This window comes from Buteo buteo, chromosome 16 (assembly GCF_964188355.1).
Source record: "Buteo buteo chromosome 16, bButBut1.hap1.1, whole genome shotgun sequence".
In the NCBI taxonomy this organism is placed as follows: domain Eukaryota; kingdom Metazoa; phylum Chordata; class Aves; order Accipitriformes; family Accipitridae; genus Buteo; species Buteo buteo.
Window position 1 is genome coordinate 24,113,516 of NC_134186.1, and position 22,432 is coordinate 24,135,947.

A 22,432-nucleotide genomic window follows, 5' to 3' on the forward strand; every position below is an offset into this window, starting at 1 on the left:
TTTTACAGACAGAGGTACAAGTCTCACAGGCTCGGTTCCATAGGCTGCAAAATGAGATGGAGAGAGATTAAACAATTTCCCCATGCTGCATTGAAAAATCTGCCTTGAAAAGGAGTTCAGTTCTCCAGAGCAATGCTCCAATGCCTTCACTACATGGGAACCTTATTCCTGAATTTTTGAAGAAAATACAAAAGCAAATATTCAGGCTGAATAATGACATGTGAATTTAATTATAAAAAATCAGTTTGCTTTTAATAATTTTTCACAGGTAGTAGAAATAGATTTGCTGATTTTCAAAAAATCCTTAAAAACAGTATTCCTGAAAAGAAAATGCAGCACATGTTGATGTCATAAATCATAAAATATTTAGTTGCACCAAGATGGAAAATAATAGACAACAGAAAATAATTTCATTACGATACCAATAGATGGGGTAAATTTCAGTAAAAGTTTCTGAAAATGTACAGACAGTTACAAAACACTGAGAACAATATTTTGCAACACTATCAGACATACAAATATGGATGTATCCAGCAGAATGGTGTATGACAACATGAAACTGATTATAATTTGAAAAGGAAATTAAAAAATGAGTAGGAAACCCCTGAATCGGTTAGAAAAAAACTTTGATTTAGGGAAGACACAGTGAAGATTAACTTTGAAATTTAAAAATAAATTCTGCCATATGAAAGTATTAGTATGAAGAGATCTTTGCCTTTACATAACACCTTTTCCCTGAGGAGCCCCAAATCCTGTAAAGAGGTTAACAGCTTCATGACATTAATTAGTTTAATATTACTCCATTTATATGAAAGGCAGCTAATGTGACATAATAGTAAAGAAACACTTTAAGACATTCATTTTAAAAAATAAAAAATGAAAAAAAGAACCTGATCAGTTTGCCCCCCCAAGGCTTCTGAAGAGGAGAACCGCAAAGCGTTCAGAGAAAGATCCAGGCTGCAGCGTTTGTCCCGTAGGCGGCATGGGAGAGCCTGGACGAAGCCAGGCTCTCAGGAGTACAGCAGCAGACTAAAGGTATAAACCGCTCAGAGGACAGCACATTCCTGTTATCTACAGAAAAACATCACGTAAGAAAACACAAAACACTGAAGCGATGCAATACGAAAACACATGCGAGAGATTTCTGATTAGCAAGGCTCCTACTCTGCTACAGGAGGTGGTCCTGCGCAGAGACACGGGACAAGATAAAATCGGGCAATCCATTGGCGCGGGATTACACAAACATGTGGTGCTGAGTCCTTAGTGGAATACAGTTAGTTGGTGTCTTCTTTAAAAGCATCACAGAAGCCTGTGGATATCCTTTTTATCTTCAGAGTCTTTCTCACAAGGCTCTAGTACAGCCAGCAAGGCCGTAACGCTGAGCAGCCCCCAATCCGTGCTGACGCCGCTCCTAGTCAGTGTACCCAGAAACAGGTAACTTCAGTTTTTTAAAAATCAGCTATCATTTTTTCCAGCCTCTTTGGGCATATGAGGCATGTGTTTGTGAAGACATTACCTGGATTCAGTCTTGCCTAGGGCTGGAGAGTTCCTGAATGGTTGGTTCAATTTTCTTATGCACTACAGCAGCCTTTTGAGTGACTCCATACCTCTAGATCTGACTGAAGGGGTGAATTAAAAGTGGAGTATTCTCTTTTAGGGTAATAGTACATGTCTATGCATCTTGCTGTACACTTAGTCATCCCTCCATGTGTGAATAAGCCCTCCTGTGAAAGAGCTGCTCTGCTCTGGGCATATTACTATGATTGACAGAATCTGTCAGAAACCATAGTGAGATTTTTGCCCTCTTTTCCTTAATTTACATAGAGCAGAGAGTGAAATTTTTGAAGTAGTAGAAAAGTTAATAAAACCACTAGAAAGATAATTGACATAAAGAACCCAGGCATTTTATTTTTACCCCTCAAAACTGGAGAGTTTCAAATTTTGCCAAATGAATTTTTGTCCAACTCTCTCTTTTTTTTTTTTTAAACACAGAAGTCTCACATTCCAAAAATAACTAAATAATTCTATAGAAGCTTAGATTAAAATTAAATGAGGCTTAGATATGTAACTGAACTAATTTTTACTCCTTGGCTGGTTAGTCTCAGGAGTATTAGGAATGCCTGTGTCCCAGTTATTTAAGGCAATTCAAAGTCCCCAAAATCTGACAGGATCCAAGATTTCAAAATACCATCATAGAGTACAAATTTACTCTACTGAATATGAACAACACAAAACAACCAAGCGTTCTCAGCCTTCTGGGTACATACAGATTTAAAGCTACTGCTGTCTTGATATTTTCGCATCCCAGCAGGGATGGGTTATTCCATGGAACAACAGCCAAAGGAATGCAGGAAGGAATTGTTCACATGAAAGTAAGTGCAAACAGTGCAGATTCTTGCTAGCCTTTTCATACCTTTCTCTTCCTATTCTACTTTTTGCCTGATTTGTTCTCAATATCCATGTCATAATCAGACTTCATTTTCTCACTACATACTTGACTACTTCAGTCTTGCTTTTTCAACATTCAGTGCACAGTTAGGTGCATCCATTTTCTTCACGTCTTCAGCTTTCAGCCTTATGCACCTGCCTCCAGCAGATTAGACCGAGAACCCTAGCAACTCCAGATACATTCCTCTGACAGGTGATACTAGATTATTATACAGGTTGATGTCACCTTCAGTTGAGTTGACCTGTGAAATGATTTAACCAGATTCATAGGGAGTCCCCTGGAAACACAGCCAGAAGACAGCAAAAACACAATTCCCCTCGACAACTGCCAAAAGAGGATCATCTCCAGGGGTTCCACATACATCATTACTCCCCGGGTGGATGCTCTAATTGTATCATTTATCACCACCAGACTACAGCTGACTAGGGCTGGAAGTAGTCTGGAGGACACCCAGGATGATTTGTGTCTCTGTGGCCACATTGCTCTCATAGACAACTCCAACTTCAAACTGCCTGTAGTGTCTAGAAAGGACTCTGGGCCAACATATGCGTGGAGACAAGTACAGGCAGGTTACAAAGCAGCAGCTAGATGACGTACACCCTCATCACAGACATACTTTTGCTTCCAAAATATAGTCTACTCATATGTTTGACCCTGAAACATCAAAGCTGAGTTGCTACAGAGATGGTCTTGACAGTAGGCCAGGTGGCAAAACCTGGAAACCTGGAAAATATGACTATTAAGGTCTACTTTAAATACAATATAGTGCTAGCTCTATCAGTTCCTTGCAAAGATGCAAGAGGCTCTTATAACAAATTCTTATTACAAGTGTGTGTTGGTGTTTGGAAAAATAATAATAAAAAAATACATAGAAGAATGAGGCTGTGTGCACTTTATTACTAAAGTTGCAACATTAATGTTGTTTTTTAGACCCTGGAGATTTGAGTCTCCTAACAGCAATAGTCACACTGGATAAAATTAAAAAAACCTGATCAGTATCCTTCTTTGTAAACCCCTTTGTTAAAAGCTTCAGCATGTAAAGTGACAGTAACCCCCAATATTGCTGTTTTTCTTTCCTTTGTCTTTTATTTTTTTTCCTCCTTATGTTAAGCCATTAAAACTATCTTTCTAGGACAAGACGACAAGAACCTGCAGGAAAACAGTTTGCAACATATAAGAAATGTAGGCTGATACAAGTTTCATATCTCTTATTTAAAAGTCTTGGTGATTCACATTAAATTACTTTCTAAATTTATTTGTTGATAGAAGAAAAACAAAAGCTAACAAAACTCCAGAAAAGAGTCTACTATTCAAACAGCTAAAGATGAGGATAAGAGCATGTGGGGATTTTCAGGGTGTTTAACTCCCATTATTAACTTCTGTAAATAAAAACCAAACAACTTCAAAAATCCAGCTCTTCCTTTATTTCACTTCAACTTATTGGTTCTAATTAGAAATGCTAAAAAATCATGAATGTCAGGCTGAATACATAGTATTTCTGGACTCATTCAAATTAACTAACGAGGAAAAGGTCCCATATAATTCTCAAACTTATTTTGGGGTTCCAAGTGGTTCAACAGCAACTTTGAACTTCAGTGCATTTTCTAAGCTGAATCCCTAAAACTTGCCAGATTAACCTTTTGATGTATTAATAACAAAGCTGTTTAAACAAAATTGAACCTAGTATTGCAAGTACCGTGCAATTTGGTCCTGCCAAACATCTCCCCTAATAAATCCCTTCCAAGCCTCCAAGCTGTGATTCAGAAAGAGAAGAATAGTTCAGGGGCAACAGCACGGTGAAGCCTTGAGTCATGCACACTTTGTGGAAAGAGTTGGTGTATCATTAAGTAATACAGGAGGAAAGAATAATTGATACGAGCCTAGTCAGCCAAGGGAGGACAAAGCCTGCATTTGTGATGTGTGACTCAATGCTGCTGTTCAGCAGCAGCGTTACAGACAAACAGCCCTCTGCGGGTCCAAAAGAAGTGGGGTCTTTCAAGAGGAGAACGTGGAACTTTTCCTTGGCAATTTGCTACAGCCCAGAATGTCTCTCTGCAGTATCACTCACATGTAAATACGAGCTACGCATTATAGGAGAGAACTCAAAAACAACGAGGGCCTCCTTGTTACTTCTGCTATGCTATATATACACTGCAAAAATAGCACCATATAAACCAAAACACCCTCACAAAGATAAAAGAAACACATTTTAAGCATCACAGATGAAGGAACTGGAGTTCAGTAACGTCATTTGCCATCTCCATTGTCATTTTAGTTGCAGAAGTCCATCTGTTTCTCTACATTCCTGTTCATACATGGCTCTTTCAAACAATGGCTGCGTCACGCAACAATAGAAATACTGACAATAACTAATGTTGTTTTTAATTAAACATTAACATAGATGGGAAAAACTCCTTGCTTTTCTGGGAAGAAAATGGGTGTGGTAGTTATCACCATTGCCAGAAAAAAAAACCCCAACAGAACAGAGCAGGGAAAAAGTAGGTGACGCTACCAACGTTTTCCATCTCGAAGTACTCATATATCAAATGTAAGTACCAGAGCTCAATTAAGTAGCACCCACATAATCTAGTGGCCAAAAATGTGAAATGGACTTCCTTCAGTTCATTCCCCTGCCAGTGCAGAATAATTCCTTACATGATAGTTGTCATTTCTTCATCAGGTCTGATTGGCAAAGCCACCTCCACATCTTCTTTGGAAAAATCTGTGTGTTAACACAAAGTTTTCCATTAAATTCACCCTTATTTTAAAATCTACATATTCCATTTTTTCCCCTTCAAACCACCCCAAATTCTCCTCCCTCTTGCTTTTTCCAAGTATTTCTATGTTCAAATATCCCAATTCTTTGCAATGGTCATTTGTGAGCCAAACACTTAGATATCAGATGTGTACAGATGCAAGATGGTATTGGAATAAATGGATTAGCAAATGCAGTCCATTACCCTTGTTCACATTTAAGAGTTTACAGTCTGGCATCTGGTGACTGAATCCTACAGAACTGCCTCTTACACCAATAAAATTCACCTCTGTACTATCATTTTCAGGTTTGTTTTTTGACCCTCTTTCGGGTTATGCTTTCGACTGAGAATTTTGTATAATGTAGTAGCCTAAGGCAGTAGGGCACAAAGATGGGATTTTGGTGAGATACAGAACAAGAAAACCTAATTGGAAAATGTGTGTTAAGTGGTAGGGATTAGGCTGTGTTGTATTTATGCTAGCATCTTGATGACATACATATAGAAACATATGATCTGTTCACCAGCTACTGAACTTACCTAAATATGAACTTCCCTTCATTAGCCTGCCTTCTTCCTCTTGAAGTAACAGGCCTTATTTTCTCAATCACCCTAAGGATGGTCATGCTAATGAATGAAGCATGACTTCTTTATGTGTGTATATATATGGATATGTATGTATGCATACCTAGATATACACCAGTATACATACAATTAATTTGGTTAAAACAGTGCAGCTAGATAAACTTTGTGATGAGGTAAATGAGTAAGTACAGAACTCATCCAGAATCCTACAGTGTAAGACCTTTGATGCAAACAAATTCATAGTCTTCAGGAGCCATTTACCATTGTAGCACTCTTTATATGGTCATTAATACCTCTGTAAAATGGAAATTTGATCTAAATTCAAGCAGAGCTGCTCCAAATTCTAAAGAAAAATAGAACTGAGATGAAAAAATGGCCAAAACCTCATTCACTTTCTTCTGTATCTTCATTTTGGGGTAAAGAAAGAAAAGTGGAATTTTCTTTGCTTCTACTTAAAATCTGAAAAAAAATATGCTTGTTTTCAGATACTCAAGCTATGCTATTTCCTTCAGCATTTTGACTAAAAACGCTTTACATTTTCCAACAGTCATCATTTGAAGAGGTGTAATATTCTTACTAGGAGTAAGGTAGTTTTCAACAAGCTGCACATTAGTTCAGTAACATGAAGAGAAGAGAGGGATAGGATTTACATAAGGGAAAACAGAATCTGAGAAGAAATACTTTGGCTCTTGGTAAGCAGCAACTGAAAGATACTACCACGTGAAAGCTGATCTGTGTAACATGAGGTGTTTATCCCTTCAGTCTACATCGAAAGACTTCAGCATCAATAAAAACCTTACAGTGGTAATTAGCACCATTTCAAACAAATTACATGAGTTCGCAATTCATTGCTTAATTGATACTTCACTCAACAGAAGGTATTTAATACTCACATAAACCAGAATTTTATTAGAAACGTGGTGAATGTTTTATTTTATAGGCAAAGGAGCATGCTAATAAAGACCAAGATAGAACTAGGATCCCATTTTGAGACTATGCTGGTGCAATGACAATTTTGCAGCAGGAGCTGTATTGTAATTATACTAATAAAAGCTTTGTTGTCAGTCAGTTCTCTATATGCATGCCATTCAGATGATGTTAAGTCTTTACATATTTATAAATAGCTACACAAATATGTAAATCTATCCATATTCATGATCCAATTTCTTCCTGGTCAGAAATGACTAAAAACTATGACTATCATTTAATTAAGAAGATGAAGTGCAACAGAAGTCTCCTCTCCCCCCTAGCAAACACTGCAAGGCAAGGGAATTGAAAAATACTATATTTGCTACTTCAGATTAGTTGAAGCTTTGGTGGGCAGCATTTCGGCAAAGCCAAGCAACGTAGGAAATACGGATTTAGGCATCTAACTTCATACAAGAACATCGCGGTCGAATTGACTTGCGGCTGGCCAGCGAGGAGGCAGGCACCGCGCTGGGGAGAGAACCCAGCGCCCAGCCCCAGCGCCGTCCTACCTTCCGACCGCGGCAGTCTGGTTAGCACTACGCTTGCTTTCGTATTAATCAATACACAGTTTACTAACAATTTCACGATACTCTACAGTATTGTATTCCCAATTGAGGTCATCTGTAATGTCAAGTAACCAGTGAACCGGAGAGCACGGCAAATTACATTAACTCCTCTGCTAACATCAGCTCTGTGGAATAAACTGTACCACTTTCAGCAGTGGCTTGCCTTTCTACAGGTTCTTCCTCAAGTTGAGAACTGCACTTCCCTTTTTGATAAGAGGAAGAGCCTTATTCCAGTGTACTGGAAATATCTACACCAGATGGATTGTTATTAATGGGAGGACAAGGATATGTTTATATAGGCTGGGGAACCACAACTCTGTTTTTAAATACAGACTTAATTACTTTAAATAAGGATACCTGGAACTTTACAGAAAGCAGACTGCTGAAACAGGTGATAACACTGTTATTTTTAACTCTTGGAAAAGCTTAAATAAAGAAAATAAGATATAATTAATTATAACTCTGCCAAGATTATAAAAGAAAACAATAATATAGTTCTGCAAGAACATATTAAACCCGCTCATGAACTAATCTTCAAGGAAAGGAATCTTTCCCAAAACAGCCACTTATGTTAAATGGAAGGAAATTATGAAACTGAATCACAAAGCTGTAGGGCTCATATTCATATTAAAAAGAAAAATAATAGGAACCAATCACCCACTCTGTGTCTTCTGTGGTTGCTACTGCTGCTTTTTTTTTTTTTTTTTAAAGAAACTAAGCAGACAAAATTAAACTCTTCCATTAATGAGTATGTGTTGACTCTTGTAAAAAGAATAGTGACGACTTCTCCACAGCTGTTCACATTAGCTATTTTTCATTTATTGCATAGGCTTAAACATCCTGAATGAGCAACTGAAAGTTCAACGAAAACATTTAATCTGAAAATATTTTAAATAAGTTTAAGTTTTCAAGCATTTTTAATTCTTAGGTGAGAGAAGCTTGCTAAGAAGTAAACATCCTTCCCTTTTCTAATTTATTGTTCACAAAGTGCATTTTTGTGGTTTGCGAGAATCACTGCAGCCAGCTACAAACAGACAGCAAAGTTTATTTCATTAAGGCCACCCACAGTGTTGGGCTGTACTTGAATATGAGCACCTACTTATCCACCCCTCGTGCTGTAAACAGCACTGAATATAATAAAAACGCACCTAGAGATATCAGCATTTAACTTCATTTATTAATTTGTGCCAAGAGAGAGAAAAACGAGGACTTTTTCACAAGTCCCCTTCAAAGGCCTACGTTGACTGCGACAAAGTTTTCTATTTGTTTCCCTGCAGATAGATCAAATAAGGAACAACCACGGACAAAATATCCCCCAGAGCGTGACCGGCGTTTTGCAAGCAAAACGGCAGAATTAGTTATTTGTAGTAGAACGTTACTTTGTTCTCAAGGAACGCAAAGGCGCGCCTTCACCAAGCCAAGCTCCCCACCTTCTTTTTCAGCTGAGGACGCAGAAGGGGGCTGGTGCCCCACGTCTCCTGCTCGCTGGGGCTCGCCTCGCAGAGCCCTCTCCTGCTACGGGCTCTGGGGAGCTGCAAGCGCCCGACGTTCCTGAGCTTCGAGCACGACTCGCCTTCTGCGTTACTCGGTCTCCGACCCCACGAAAGGAGCGCTTAGCACCAATACACCTGTTTGCCCAGAAACCTGAACGTTAGCAGAAAGCTCAGAATAGCAGCTCCCCCAACAGTTATGTCAGCGAAGGACGTCGGTGCTGACAGCAGAGAAGGCGGCGGACGCCTGGGTGAGCAGTGCAGTCACAGGCAGCCTGCAACACAGAGAAGAGCGGTCGTGAAAACAAAACCCTACATGGTAAAATGCACTAAATAATTCATTAAAATATTAAATAATACGCTCATTTCTGCATGCAGACACACACTCACACTTCATAAACTCCTGGTCGAACATCAGAAAGAATTTCCTATGGGCATTTAATTAGATTCTGACTATTTTTTTCATACGCATCCTGATGATTTGGAACCTTTCCAAAATATTAGGATTATGATTAAATACATGTATGAAATTTGGGGCATTTTTGTAAATACAATTTTCATCTCACCTTTTCTGCATAGTGGGCCTTGTCATGGCCTACTGGCTGAGAAACTTCTGGCGGGGAGCCGTACCGTTCGTTTATTCTTGCAACTTGTGCAGCTCATTATAATGATAAAAATCATTGAAGCTGAGGGCTTTCATCCATCCATAACCCTATGTATTTTTTTAAGCCAGTAGCTAAATCTTTTACTGAGATTTTGATAGATCTTAAGGATCTGTACTTTGTCCCTTAGAAACAGCTTTTTAATTAACTTATTTATTTATTGATGAGTGTAGATGATAGGAAAGGAAAGCAGTGAGGGTAATAAGGAAAGCATACGTTCCCAGCCTATTACCCTCTGCTATTCAGTAATGCCCCAAAGCCCCTTAACTTTAATATTTTCTCTCTGTAGATAAGGCAACATGTTTTACATTCAGTACAGAGGAGAAATAAACATCCTTGCCAGCTACATCTCTGCAGAAAATGAGCCCTAGATCAATAGATTTGTGTATTTACGGACATCTGCCACAAATGATGAATCCTCCAGTAGATTAAACTCAGAAGAAATGACAAATAGTTGTTGGCATGCTGCTGGAGATTGGCTACATTGCCATTTCCCATGAAAGAATACAGGCTTCTAACAGTCTTTAACCTAATTGGACAAAAAAACCCCAACCCCCAAGCCCCCAAAACCAAAACACAAACCACCGACCCCCCCCCCCCAACTATACTATTTGCCAAAACTGTGCTTGTCAACCTTTTTCTGAATTGGTGTGCTCCGCTGCTGCTCATCACATACTACTTTAACTCTAGAAAGAAGGCTAATGAAAAAAGAATTGCTATAAAAAGATAATGGCAAACATTGCAAAGAAAATAGTTAAAAGTATAACATGAATTAGCATTTAATGACAGTTTAACATGCTTGCAAGTCAGCTGACATGCTATTATGTAGAATATCACTAATAACACCCCAAGCTGCTATGGACTCAGGTTAGTATGTTCAAGAAAAGGAAAGTGTGACAGACGTGGTTGCTCTGTCCCAAATGCAACATAGCCATTTTAATGCACTGTCAAGCTAATAAATTTTGCTCAGCAAGGATTAATAGCTCTGGTTTAACTAAACTGCTTTCATTTCCAGGACTAACATGTTGTCTGCACAGGTTTTTACTAAATCAGTTATTAAAACAAATTCATATCAACTAATTACATTTGCATTTAAGCTAATTCTATATTTTCAGTGAAATCACAGCACAGTGACAATTCTCTTTTGATGCAAATCATGTGCTTTTCATGTGGCATTCAGGCACCTAACAACTCTTCATGCCTGCATACACCTTACCTAAGCATTTTGCTGAGATAAGGAAAATGACATTTTTGTGCTGTTGCCCCTTCTTGCCTGTTAGGGCACGTGCTGCCAAGGCAAGCAGTCAGCTACAACTCCGTTCTCCTTGGATTTTGGAAAGGAAGCAGCGGCTGCGATGAATGCAAATAGAGGTAATAATAATTATTAAAGGCAGCAACTGGGTACTAGTTACACATTCCAACATTTCTCAAGTTTTCTCACAACGACACTTCAAAGCCTTAGAGCATTTCGAGCTGCTGTGTTAAACATTGGGTCAGACCCCATATATAATTTCTTACTGCCCACCAGTGGAGCATAATTTGGGGAAAAAATGGAAGCATAACTCAGGCGATTTGAATTATATCTTGACTTTAATCACTGAAAGTGATATTCCCAAAGAACTATATTTCAAATTAAACATTTCTCCCCATTGCAAAAGAAAATCCCCTCCAATTTAACCTGCCCAAGAAAAGTCATGTGCAGTATTCTTTTTGAGAATGATAAAATGATTCTCCTTCTCCAACAATAACCCTCAATCTTTATCATTACCCAAGGCAACTTTAAATTACACAATCACCAATTATACTGTGTACCGCTAGAGGTATTCCTCAGTCTCTTAATATCACTGAACAATTCTTGCAGACTTAGTCAAGAGCCAGACCCAGCCACGTTCAAACATCCTACCGCTTCGTCACACAGGACTGCTTTAGGGACAGGATGAGCAGCCAGTGCGCTACAGACCCCAAATCTCCAGCTCCCCGAAGAAGCCTTGGCAGTCTCGTTCCAGCAAGGTGCCTCCCAATGCTCGAGAAGCTCTTCTGGAAATCTGTTGACTCAGGCTAGCAAGGCTAAGGAAATTGCTCATTGGGAAAGACTGTGTTTACAAAGCTCTATTTATAAATATTTTCATTCATGAATTTAATTCAACAATCTGTCACCTTACTGGGATATAAAGCATAAGAAATACTTTTAAGGATCCATTTGTAAAGGTTCAAGTTTAAGAGAGGCTTTTATGCTTCAGAGAGCGTAAAAATCTGTGCGTTGAAGATGACCTGATTAGCTGATAAATCACACATAAGCAGGAAGCGGCAACAAGCCTCCTTTTCTTCCACTTCAAACCAGTGCCATCGCACGTTCTAACTGTGTCATGACTGGGATTCGTAGATACTAAAGATATATGCCAATTAATACAAACGATTTGGCTCAGATTTCAGTTTGGAAGACACTTAGGAGAGGCCCTAAATATATTATGCTCTCAAATTCTACACATTAATTTAAAAACAAAGATATCTGATCCCTGTCTATTGTACTCCTAAGACAGTAACTAGAATTGTAGCTTTTCAGCAGGCAGTGCTCAACAAAAGATAATTGTGCGAATAAATGAAAAACCAAGAGCATCTCAAATGAGGCAGTAATCTACGCAGGGAACACGCATTCGCACAGCAGCGAGGCGTGTAATGGCATACCCAGATGCATTCTATGCATTTACTTCATTACATGGTTCCATAACAATCCCTTGTAAACTGATAATTAACGGCTGCCTACAGTAATCGATATGGGACGTTGGTACCACCAAAGAGCGACAGCGTGCGAGCGAGGTGACAGGTACACAGCCAGTCCTGTAGGATCTGCTACGCACACACCTTCTGGAGTGGCAAACGGGGGTCAGGGGGAGAAGAGAAAGGGCTGAAAATGTTCAAAAATCAGAAATAAGGCTCCAAAAATGACATGGCTATCCTAAAAAGAAAAAAAAAAAAGATTACATTTGGTTATCAGACATGCTTGTGGAAGAGATAAGGGGCTTCAATTCGCATGGCTTTCTCCACAGCCACGAAGGCTGGAAATCGACTTTAATGTTTCAGGAAAGCTGAGACTCTCATGCCTACGCAAAAACTTGGAACACCATTAATTGCAAGGTAACGAGTATTGTCAGCGCTAAATCTGATGTGGTGACTCGAACATGGAAACATTTTGTAATTTTTATACAAAAATAACTAAAATTACAAGTGTGGATTTCACTTAGAGAAAACCTAACTTAAGCAAAGTTACTATATAATGTCATTATTAAATTAAGAGGAACAAAAGGTGAATGCATGCTGAGGAATGCCTCTTCATCTGCAGGCTATAGGAAGTGACTGAGAGTAAGGCCAGTTCAGGTGATAATGCTGCGTAAGAGGGAACATAATAGTCAATAGCTCTATTCAGTAGCCAACATTTATTCTGTATCCCTAATACAAGCAATGAATTACTTCAAAGGAGAAATGATGGCAGAAGTGATTAGATCTATATTCCCTCATCAAAGTTAAAAACTAAAAAAAAAAACCTGGAAACAAAAAGGCACCAAAAAAAGGCACTGTTTCTTAGCACAAGACTATACTTGAAGAAAGGAATCAATTGCCTTTTCTCAGGAAAACTAAGTACTTTATAACTTTTTTTTTTTAATACAAAGCCTGCTCAAATGAAACAGAATCATGAAGACTAAGCTATGACTTGGATAGGCTGAGTAAAATATTTGCCAAGTATAACTATGGAAGTAGCTAAACTGCAAAAGACTATTTTCAATATGCTGCTGAATTACTGAACTATTGGGAAATGTGGTATTTATGGAAGACTGTGCTCCCACTGGGATATAATTGGATCTAATGGTCACTGCAGTTAAATTCATTAATTATTTTTTGTCTCAAAGAAAAAACGTTGACTGCTGCTGCTGAGTCCAGGAAAGTTTCACTTAATTTTAAAAGAACAATAGCTAGCTTGCCCCAAGGAAAAAAAAAGTTATCAAGTTCAAGCAGCAACCAGAAAATACCCCCTACGCTCAGCTTGTAATACGTTGTTTTCCAGATAACTAGAGCTCTATTAATAAAGCATTAGCTAGTAAGTCAGTGCTCTAAAAAAGGAAGATATTGTAACATTTTAAGGGAGGCTCAGATTTTAATCTAGACGTCAGTCATCACACTACCAGCTACAGCAATGCTCCTGCCCAGGTGTGCAGGGTGCAGCCCAACGCTGCTGTGTTTACTTAAGACATCCACAGGAAAACCTGGCAGGGTCCTGGTGTGAAGGCTAGTGTGACACACCCCTAACCAGCCCTTAATTACCTTCGGTTTAGAATACTATTAAGTGCAGCACAACTCCATGGCAGGGTATTTGCCAAGCTCATTTAATTACTGTTTTATAGTTTCACATCACCTGCTAGTTTCTAATAGACTGATTAATAGTGATAACTAAGTATGTGTGCAGTTTAGACCTTGAGCCCACGTTTTTTAAACAAATGGAAGCTGTTTATTACCTTTAATAGGGGCAGGAACACTAGAGACTAAACACCCTTTCCGCTCAAATAATTTTTCTGTCACCCTCCTGCCCTCCCCGAGAGAGGCAGTAAAGAAATTATATCCGAGCTTCAACTCCAAGGATTTTTGTTTTGTTTTGTCATTTTCCTAACCTTCATCTTCTGGAACCCACTGCCACCATTGTTAAGCCATCGTGAAATGCACTGTAATACACACCAGTGGACCTGCCTCCACATCAAGAACTCTGTTAATTCAGCATTATTGTATTTAGTTACTATCGTAGGAGTCCAGGCACTTAGCCTGGACTGCCCCATAGCCAGCGGACCTTTTTTTGCAGAGTTTCAAGTCCCTTCTGCTTCCACAGAGACCCACCTACCAGCCTGCAGGACTTACCTCTGCTCTCCCTGTCAGCTCTCACTGCCTACCGAGGTTTCAAGTCCCATTTCTATCACGACTTTGAGAAATGGGACATTTTAGAAATAAAGCATGTGTATAACAAAACTGTACCCGTAAGTAAACGTTGCAAGATTAGCCTCTCAGATTGTGCATGTATTAACAGGCACGCACGCATCGTTACTCTTGAGAATATAAGTTCTGCACTATATTACAAAACAGTTTTTATGGTATCTTCATTTCCAGGTACTTATCAGCCAGGACTGTCAATACTTCTTATTTTAGTTGTTTGCAAAGTCTATGAGAGAGATGTTTTTAAGCGTGAAACTACTTCTGATTAAAAAAATAAATACAATTTACAGGAAAGGTGTGTAGAAATGTGCTTAAAATATAATTTGAATTAAAAAAGAAGCTTTTCTAGCCTGAATTGTTGATGACTAAGTTATTACTAAGCTTCCACACATTTTAGTGTACAAGTTATATCACGATGCTTCAAGATTTTCTTTTGTAGTTACTAACTTGTGATATAACCTTGGTAATGTTATGTTGCTATGTTAATGTTATTAGTATAATTACTGCTAATGTAAAATGTTAATAACATCATAAGCCTAGCAGAGACTTATTCTGAGCTCTAGTATACAGCCAGTGCAAATATAAACCACAGACAACCTAAAAGCGAAAAGCAGACTACATTTTCTTTGTCAGAATCATGTCCACAGCCTCAAACTAATGTGACACGTGAACAAACAACAATGGAGTACACTAAAATCTAAGTTTTTACTCAGGTATTCTAGCATGTGTGAACTCTCAGACGTGATTTATATAGTGTCATTTATTTTCATTCCAGCATCTGTTGTATCCCCTAATGTTTTACTGTTTATGCAGATTTTTCTACCAGCACAGAATTTTTTTTTAATGAATGTCAACAAGAACATGAAACACATTTGCCACTGTTATACCTCTAAAAACTGTATGGGCACTAAATAATAGCTAAAATTTTTAGACATATATATTTCATTCTAATAATAATTTATATGTTTGAGAAACGTACTGTGCAAGTTTGTTTTTCTGTCTTTTGAATTAGGCATCTTGATTGAAGTATTTTCACATAAGAAAATGACTCACCCTTTGTTCTTTTAAAATACCAGTTAGCATAATTTAAAACAATACTGACCTGTAAAAGAAGTTATCCACATGTTTTTATCTTGTATCTTCATGTTGACAATAAACATGCTGTTACTACAATCATTTGCAGGTGCACTCCAAAAAGAACAAAGCATAGGTATTCCCAGGACAGATAGAGGGAGCTGTATCTCCAGTTTTACTCTTTAAAGAGACAGCTATAAACAAGGTGTCAAGTTTAAATTTGCAAGCATAAATTTAAAACACCTCCAGCTTGTTTTTGACTATTACAGCTAATCAAATTAGGTTTTAAAAACATGAGGAAAAATATAATTTGCCTAAAGATCAAGGTACAATGAAAAAAATTTATTTTTTAAAAACAGCTAAATCAGTATGGTAAGACATTCAGACAACTCATCACTTGCTCTGTTTTTTTAGCTTAGATTTCCCATAAACAAATATTTACCCCTTTTCCTGTCTCAGTGATGTAATAGCAATATTGAAAAACATGGCATGTCATCAATAAAATATGTCAAGAAGAAAAATATTAAATAACATTAATTTTAATAAAGTTGGATGGACAGGTATTACAGTCTTCTGAAAAAAAAAAGCCCTTCCCTCTCATTCACCCTGGGATAAGCTTACAGAGGATTCAGAAAGGTAAACAGAATTCTAACTGCAAAGAAGACAGAGGAAAAAATATACAGAGCTGGATTTAGAAGCATATATACCTTCCCACTATTACCTTTGATTATGCGCTAGAAACCATGCTCTGCATCCACGTACAGAGATCGAGCTATCTCACTGCTACTGCTTATCCTCAAACCGGTAAAATTAGGCAATGAACGGAAAAAGTAACAGAATACTGCATCTATGAAATGTTGTTAAAATTGGACATCAACCTCATAAATTACCTTTTTTTTTTTCCCCTGAGGTGTTCAACTTTACTGCTTATTTCTTACTTTTTAATTAAACATATTTTTCTCTTCTACAGGGGCTGGGAGAAGGGGAAGGGAAGAAGTTGTCCTACACTCATTTAAATTATTTGCAAGATTCACTGTAGCACTGCAGTCTTAATTAATCCACAAAATCCTGCTTTAATTCCAGTATACCTCAGGTGTAAAAAGGCCTCCACATTTGATTATACTTCTGAAAGACTTATAAATATAATTGCATATTATTCTATGTTACAGATTAGTTTTAAGCAACTGCTATATGAAAAAGTAAATGTATGACTATAAAGACCAAGTCCCATACTCCACTGAACAGTGTTTGTAACCCTGGTGTAAATGGTCCTAATCCTATTGCAAGGCCCTTCCTGGAGAGATTTTGGGGCACAAGAAAACAGGTCTGAACCCCTTCATTACTCCTGCTAGAGGTAAAGATGTTTAGTAAGATGGGCAGCAGCAAATTGGCTTATGAGTTCATTACTTCTGTTTATTCAAATTCGTCTCATTTTTCACCAGTACTTTTGTACAGTGATACTCCAAACAATGAGTCAAAACTGATATCTAAGTTATTTTAAAATTTAAATTAATCAAATAAAATCGCCAACAATCTGCGTCTAAGTCTGCTTATTGCAATCATCCCACCCCTGCACGTCACCTTTCCTCAGGGCACAGTTCCTCATGCTTCCTCCCTCATAGTGCTGTTACACTATTTAGGAGCATAAACTCTCCAATTAATACCGCGTCTTCTCCAATACAAAGACTAATATTAGAGCAATTATATGAATCATTAATAATCATAGAAATGCTGCCCTGGAAAGCAGCATGCAAAAAGTCTGATACAATACTTGCTCCTAGAAGAGCCACTTGCTAATCGTGTTTACTGAAATCAGTATTTTCCCTGTTCATACTACATTAGGAATCCTCTCCTTCCAACTTCCATCCATCAAATACCTCAATACACCCGTACAAAAGCTGATGTTTCAGACTGGGATTTTTCCAAGTCAAGTGGCAATCTCAGCAGATGCGACTATAAAAGGCTACTGAGAAATTACTCAACTGTAGTAGTTTAAAAAAAACCCCAACAAACCAAAACAACCAAACCTGTAGAAAGAGATATTAATTCCTTATATTACTTGAAAACAGTATGATTAAGCCTTTGCATTCTGAAACAATGAAACTGATTTTTTTTCTTTAGGAAGCAGTAGGGAAGTAATAATTGTTCATAGGCCCTCATGGGCTATAAACGCAGCTAATTGTGGTTATACTTGAAAATTATATTTTTTAAAAGTACTATATTTTTACTGTAAAAACCTTATTCACAGGATAACTGTGTTTAGTTTTAAAGTAATTATTCTTTGCAAATGTTTTTACCAGGTAGGTACTTTGGACAGCATATCAACGCTTTACATTCACTTGAACTAACTAATTAAATCAAATTTTCTAATAATTTCAATATAAAGTATGTTTACAAAGCATATGAATAGTCTCATAGCTGTTTTTTATCCTTTTTAAAAATTTTCCACACCCTTCTGAAGTACTAACATGAAAAGACATACACTTTAGCAACACGCTCTTCACGCACGTATTGTTTGGCAATACCATCGTCTCTCCACAACTACCACTAGATATTCTCTACAAATATTCCACATATTGGACGTTTCTACTCTTCCCATTGTGTACAGCACCATGGGATCGTCATATTCCTTGTAAACATGATGTACACTCTTTTTCCTTTGTTGACAGATAAGCTTGCATTTGGCTGTATTAGAATGTACATTGCTCAGGCTGAATGGAAAATTTTTAGAAATTATAAACCACAAGTTTAAAGCTGAAAGTGAGGACGCCCTGAGAGGTGAGAAACAGATCCTCTAAAGAGAAGAGCTCAAGGACCGATGCACTGCCGTGGTTGTGCAACTCCAACCTGAAGGTAAAGAAAAGTCTTAAACTTTCCCTAACTGAGGGAGTTTATTTACAACAACTGATATACAGTAGTTCAACTACCATAAGAACCTGTGCCTTTGAAATTAGATGTCAGAAGTGTAGATTTTAAACATCGTTTTAAGCATAAGGAATTCTAATGCTTTCACATAATTTCTGGGATACTGATACTTAACTTCTGCTATAGCTGGCTGGTCTTTTCCTGCAACGCACAGCATGGCACTGCAACTCTTCTAAGCGTACGTTGGAGGCACAATTTTTCCAACCTACAACTGGAGTACCTTTCAGTATGGAATCTTTGCTAAAAATAACACTAGCTATTTATATTTAATGTTTGGATGAAAAAATGTTTATTTAAGGTACAGTCTGTTCTCTCTAAGATGTCAACAGTAAGTAATATTTGAAGTGCAATGTTTTATTTAATATTTAATAGCATGTATAATGAAACTAGTGGAAAAATATTGAAATTTCAGAAAAATACGAAATGCCCGTCATTATTCGACTCTTATTTCAGATTAGGGATAGATGTTATCGTGTGTATACCTAAGAATATATTACATGACTTAGCTTTACCAAGGAATTCAACAATATCCAGATATTTCAATATATTGTATATTACAGACAGCAAATCTAAATTTCAACTTGTGTCAATATGACCCCAAAAACTCCTGTGAAATAATAATTTACATCAACATAAAGAGGATGCTTGATGAAAATCATGTCCAGAATGATCCAGTCAGTTCTTTTTCAGAAGCTAATGTAGTAATCATTTAGCTCAGAGTCAGAAATTGCATTTTTTATTCCACCAGCCAAGCTTCAGGTTTATCACAAATGAAATCCTGCTACCAATTTGATTATCCAAGTAAGGACTTATTTCCTGAAGAGATGAGTCAGAGGTGAAAGAAGTTGAAAGTTACACTATTTTCTGATCATTTTTAACATACAAAGACAGCAAAACAATGGTCTTTTAAGATAAAATATAAACCCAAAGCTAAATCCAATTCATATTAACTTACAAAAAATAAATTACATTACATGTTCTACTACCTAGTATAGCGTCCAAATAGGAAACTGTTGTTACAGTGGGCCTTGTATAAAATAATTCAGTATCTACCTATGTAGCACCTCTTAATAAATGATCACCAGCAAAGCAGAGTACTTCTTAAGACCCACAATACCCTGTTTTTGATGGGTTAATTATAATTCCATCAACACCTAAAAGTTGTACTGGATCTATGCACAGAAGTTAGGGTCACAGGAAGAAATTCAAATGATCAAATACAAATCTGACTGCTTGCTTGTAGTGTCCAAGTGCAAGCAGTGGTCTTTTAAGTATCTTTTTTCCCCAAGATACATTTATTATTTAGAATCCGTAAACATTAAATAACCAGGTGATCACTCAGAAGTAAATATTCACTTATTTTAAAAAAAGTTAAGAGCCCATTTACAAATTCCTGGATAGAACATTACATACTGCTATCAATTTATTTAAGAACTAGCTCTTGTCCCACAGGCATTGATGCAACAAGACAATTGAGATACAGAGACTTATATATCATGAATTCTTTGGTTAGTTGAAACTTCTTCTAGATTAAACCAGCCATCTGACTTAGGTGTGTGAAATCCACCCCCAGAAAAATGTGACTGTCTCAGTCAGCTACTGAATTTAGACTGTTAATGTCAGGGTTTCGAATTTAATCTAAATTCATCACTGTAAATACATCAAACCTGTAATTTTTATAAACTTTGGTTTTGATGCTCTTTTTAAAAAGATGTCTTTTTTGTATAATTGTTGACACCCACTTATCTACATTTATTTTACCTTTTGATGCTCTATACTACGTCCTACTTAAAAAGAAGCACAAAGGTAGGAAAGAAATGTTTTCTAACAGCCTTCATTTTATTTTTTCAGATTGATACTATCTGTCCAGTTAGCCTTCTGGAAAACAAAATTTAAGGAAATTATACAATTATATAATCATATATTTTGTTTCAGAGTTTAATAGCAGCTCTTAGCTTGGCCGATCTTCCTCTTGGGTTTGTTTGAATATCCTTGGCCTGGGGTGTCAGAACTTTTTTCTGTAACAAAATCCACTTTGAGTTGGATTTTCCAGGGGGAGATTCTTGTGCATCTTCTTTTCTGGAGCAATTTTTCAGACCCTGTCTTATCTTCTGCCTTGAGCCAAGATTGTACTTTTCTGTCATGTCTATTCCATGAAGAAAACGTTTGATAATACGATCTTCTAGTGAATGAAAGGAGAGGGCTACAAGGCGACCTCCAGGTTTTAGAAACTTCTCAGCTGTCTTTAGCCCTATAAAGAGTTCATGGAGCTCATCGTTTACAAATATTCGCAGGCCTTGAAAAGTTTTGGTAGCAACATGCGCAGGTCTCTGAAGCAAGTCTTTTCGTGCATACAGTGCTGATGCTGGAAAAGCACCTGTCATAAATTTTAAAAAGGAGATGTTAATATCTTATTATTTCTACATTGCTATCCTGACATTAATCCACTCACGCATGATGACTTTAAAGGAAAGCATACTTACAACTGAACCCTGAGTGGCGAGCTTCCTTCTCTATAATATATCTTTATTTTCTTCTTTGAATTCACATTTCTGAAAGTAAACCCTATTAAACTGACTTGGCTTGCGGTTGAGTGTTGTTTTTTTCCCTAGACTCTTTCATAGAAATTCCTTCCTCAAATGCTTCACAAAGTTAAAATAAAAAATTATGGGTGAAACTAAGGTAGGGAAAAAATGAAGATGGGCTAGATAAGCCTTACTTTACAGTTCAGTGTAGTCAATGTCAGTGCAGTGTTTATGGTCATTTGTTTTACGCTTTAAAGGCAAAAAAAAAGTTAATATATGATGGACACAATTTTAACTGTTGCCTTCTAGATAATTATGCATTTCTTCACAGGCAGATATAAGATGAAGACAATGTCTACCTGGTGATAAGTCTTCTTCAATGAATTACTTAAAGCTGAAAAGAGGCATCCTTATTTGTGGATAAGAGTTGTTGACCACTACACCTGTGTTTCTTCAAATGTTCACAAAAATATCTTGAGAAATTTAGAAAATGCAGCTGATACTGTTGCTTTTTTACATGTCTATATGGCAGAACGTGTCAAGGTATGAGTTTGTTGGACAAAAAAATCACCAGATTAAATAATTTTTACTAGGTGCAGAAAACTCCCTCTTCCTTTCTCCAAAATTCTCATGAGCTATACAAGTCTCTGTAGAGACTGAAATTTTGATAGCAACTTTAATATATCATTATTTAACGTATTTTAGGCTTGAATCTTCATTATCTGAGTATAAAAGGGCTGAGCAAAAAGCTAGAGAAGCCAGATTTGATGGATCAAAGGGACTAAAGTGCAAGAGTTTTACAAGATCTGTGAAACGTGAGTAAACTTATAATCTATTATGTAAGTGAGCACAGGAGTCTGGTAAAGATAAATTGAATGAATAATGCTAGCACACAAATGGAAAAAATTATTCTTCCGAACAAGAGGGCCCATTAGAGATAAGGCAATACAGCTTGAATGTATGTATTAAAATGCCTTAATTCCATGCCAGTGCTAAACTACAACAAAATAAAGCAATAGGTTTGAAGTAAATGCAGTTCACATTCAAGTAATTGATATTCTATGTAGTGGAGTAAAAGAAGGGAACATGGTACTTCTGAAACAAGTTGACTAAATTCACATTTACACAGCTGACTGAAAAAAATTTAATAGAGATATCATAATCCAGTACACTGGCACAAAGTAATTTATTAGTGGAATTCCTGAGAGTTTTAAAGGTAAGATTTTACTTCTGTCAGAGAACGTAAGTGTTTGGCATCAGAAACACACACGCGATCATCGGTGTTCAGCAAAGGGAGAGGCCAATAACAGGATTTAAAAATCCAATCATTATTAACAGAGTTATTATCATGTATGCAGTGTATCTAAGATGTGTTTCTGCATACCCAAGTTTCCCAACTACGTTCCCTACCTCCTCTGACTTTAATGCTAACAGTTCCTCAACTAACTGAAGACACCCAT

The 22,432-nt window shown here is 37.2% G+C and overlaps 1 protein-coding gene across 2 annotated transcripts in view; it reads right to left on the reverse strand.

The window, feature by feature from the left end:
• Nucleotides 1–15,670: 15,670 nt before the first annotated feature.
• Nucleotides 15,671–22,432, reverse strand: part of METTL15 (methyltransferase 15, mitochondrial 12S rRNA N4-cytidine) — a 102,931-nt gene continuing 96,169 nt past the window's right edge. For both annotated transcript variants that reach the window (XM_075048209.1, XM_075048210.1), the window contains exon 6: nt 15,671–20,824. In XM_075048209.1, the coding sequence (XP_074904310.1) occupies nt 20,379–20,824 (446 nt within the window). In that variant the 3' untranslated portion in view covers nt 15,671–20,378. The remainder of the gene's footprint in view (nt 20,825–22,432) is intronic.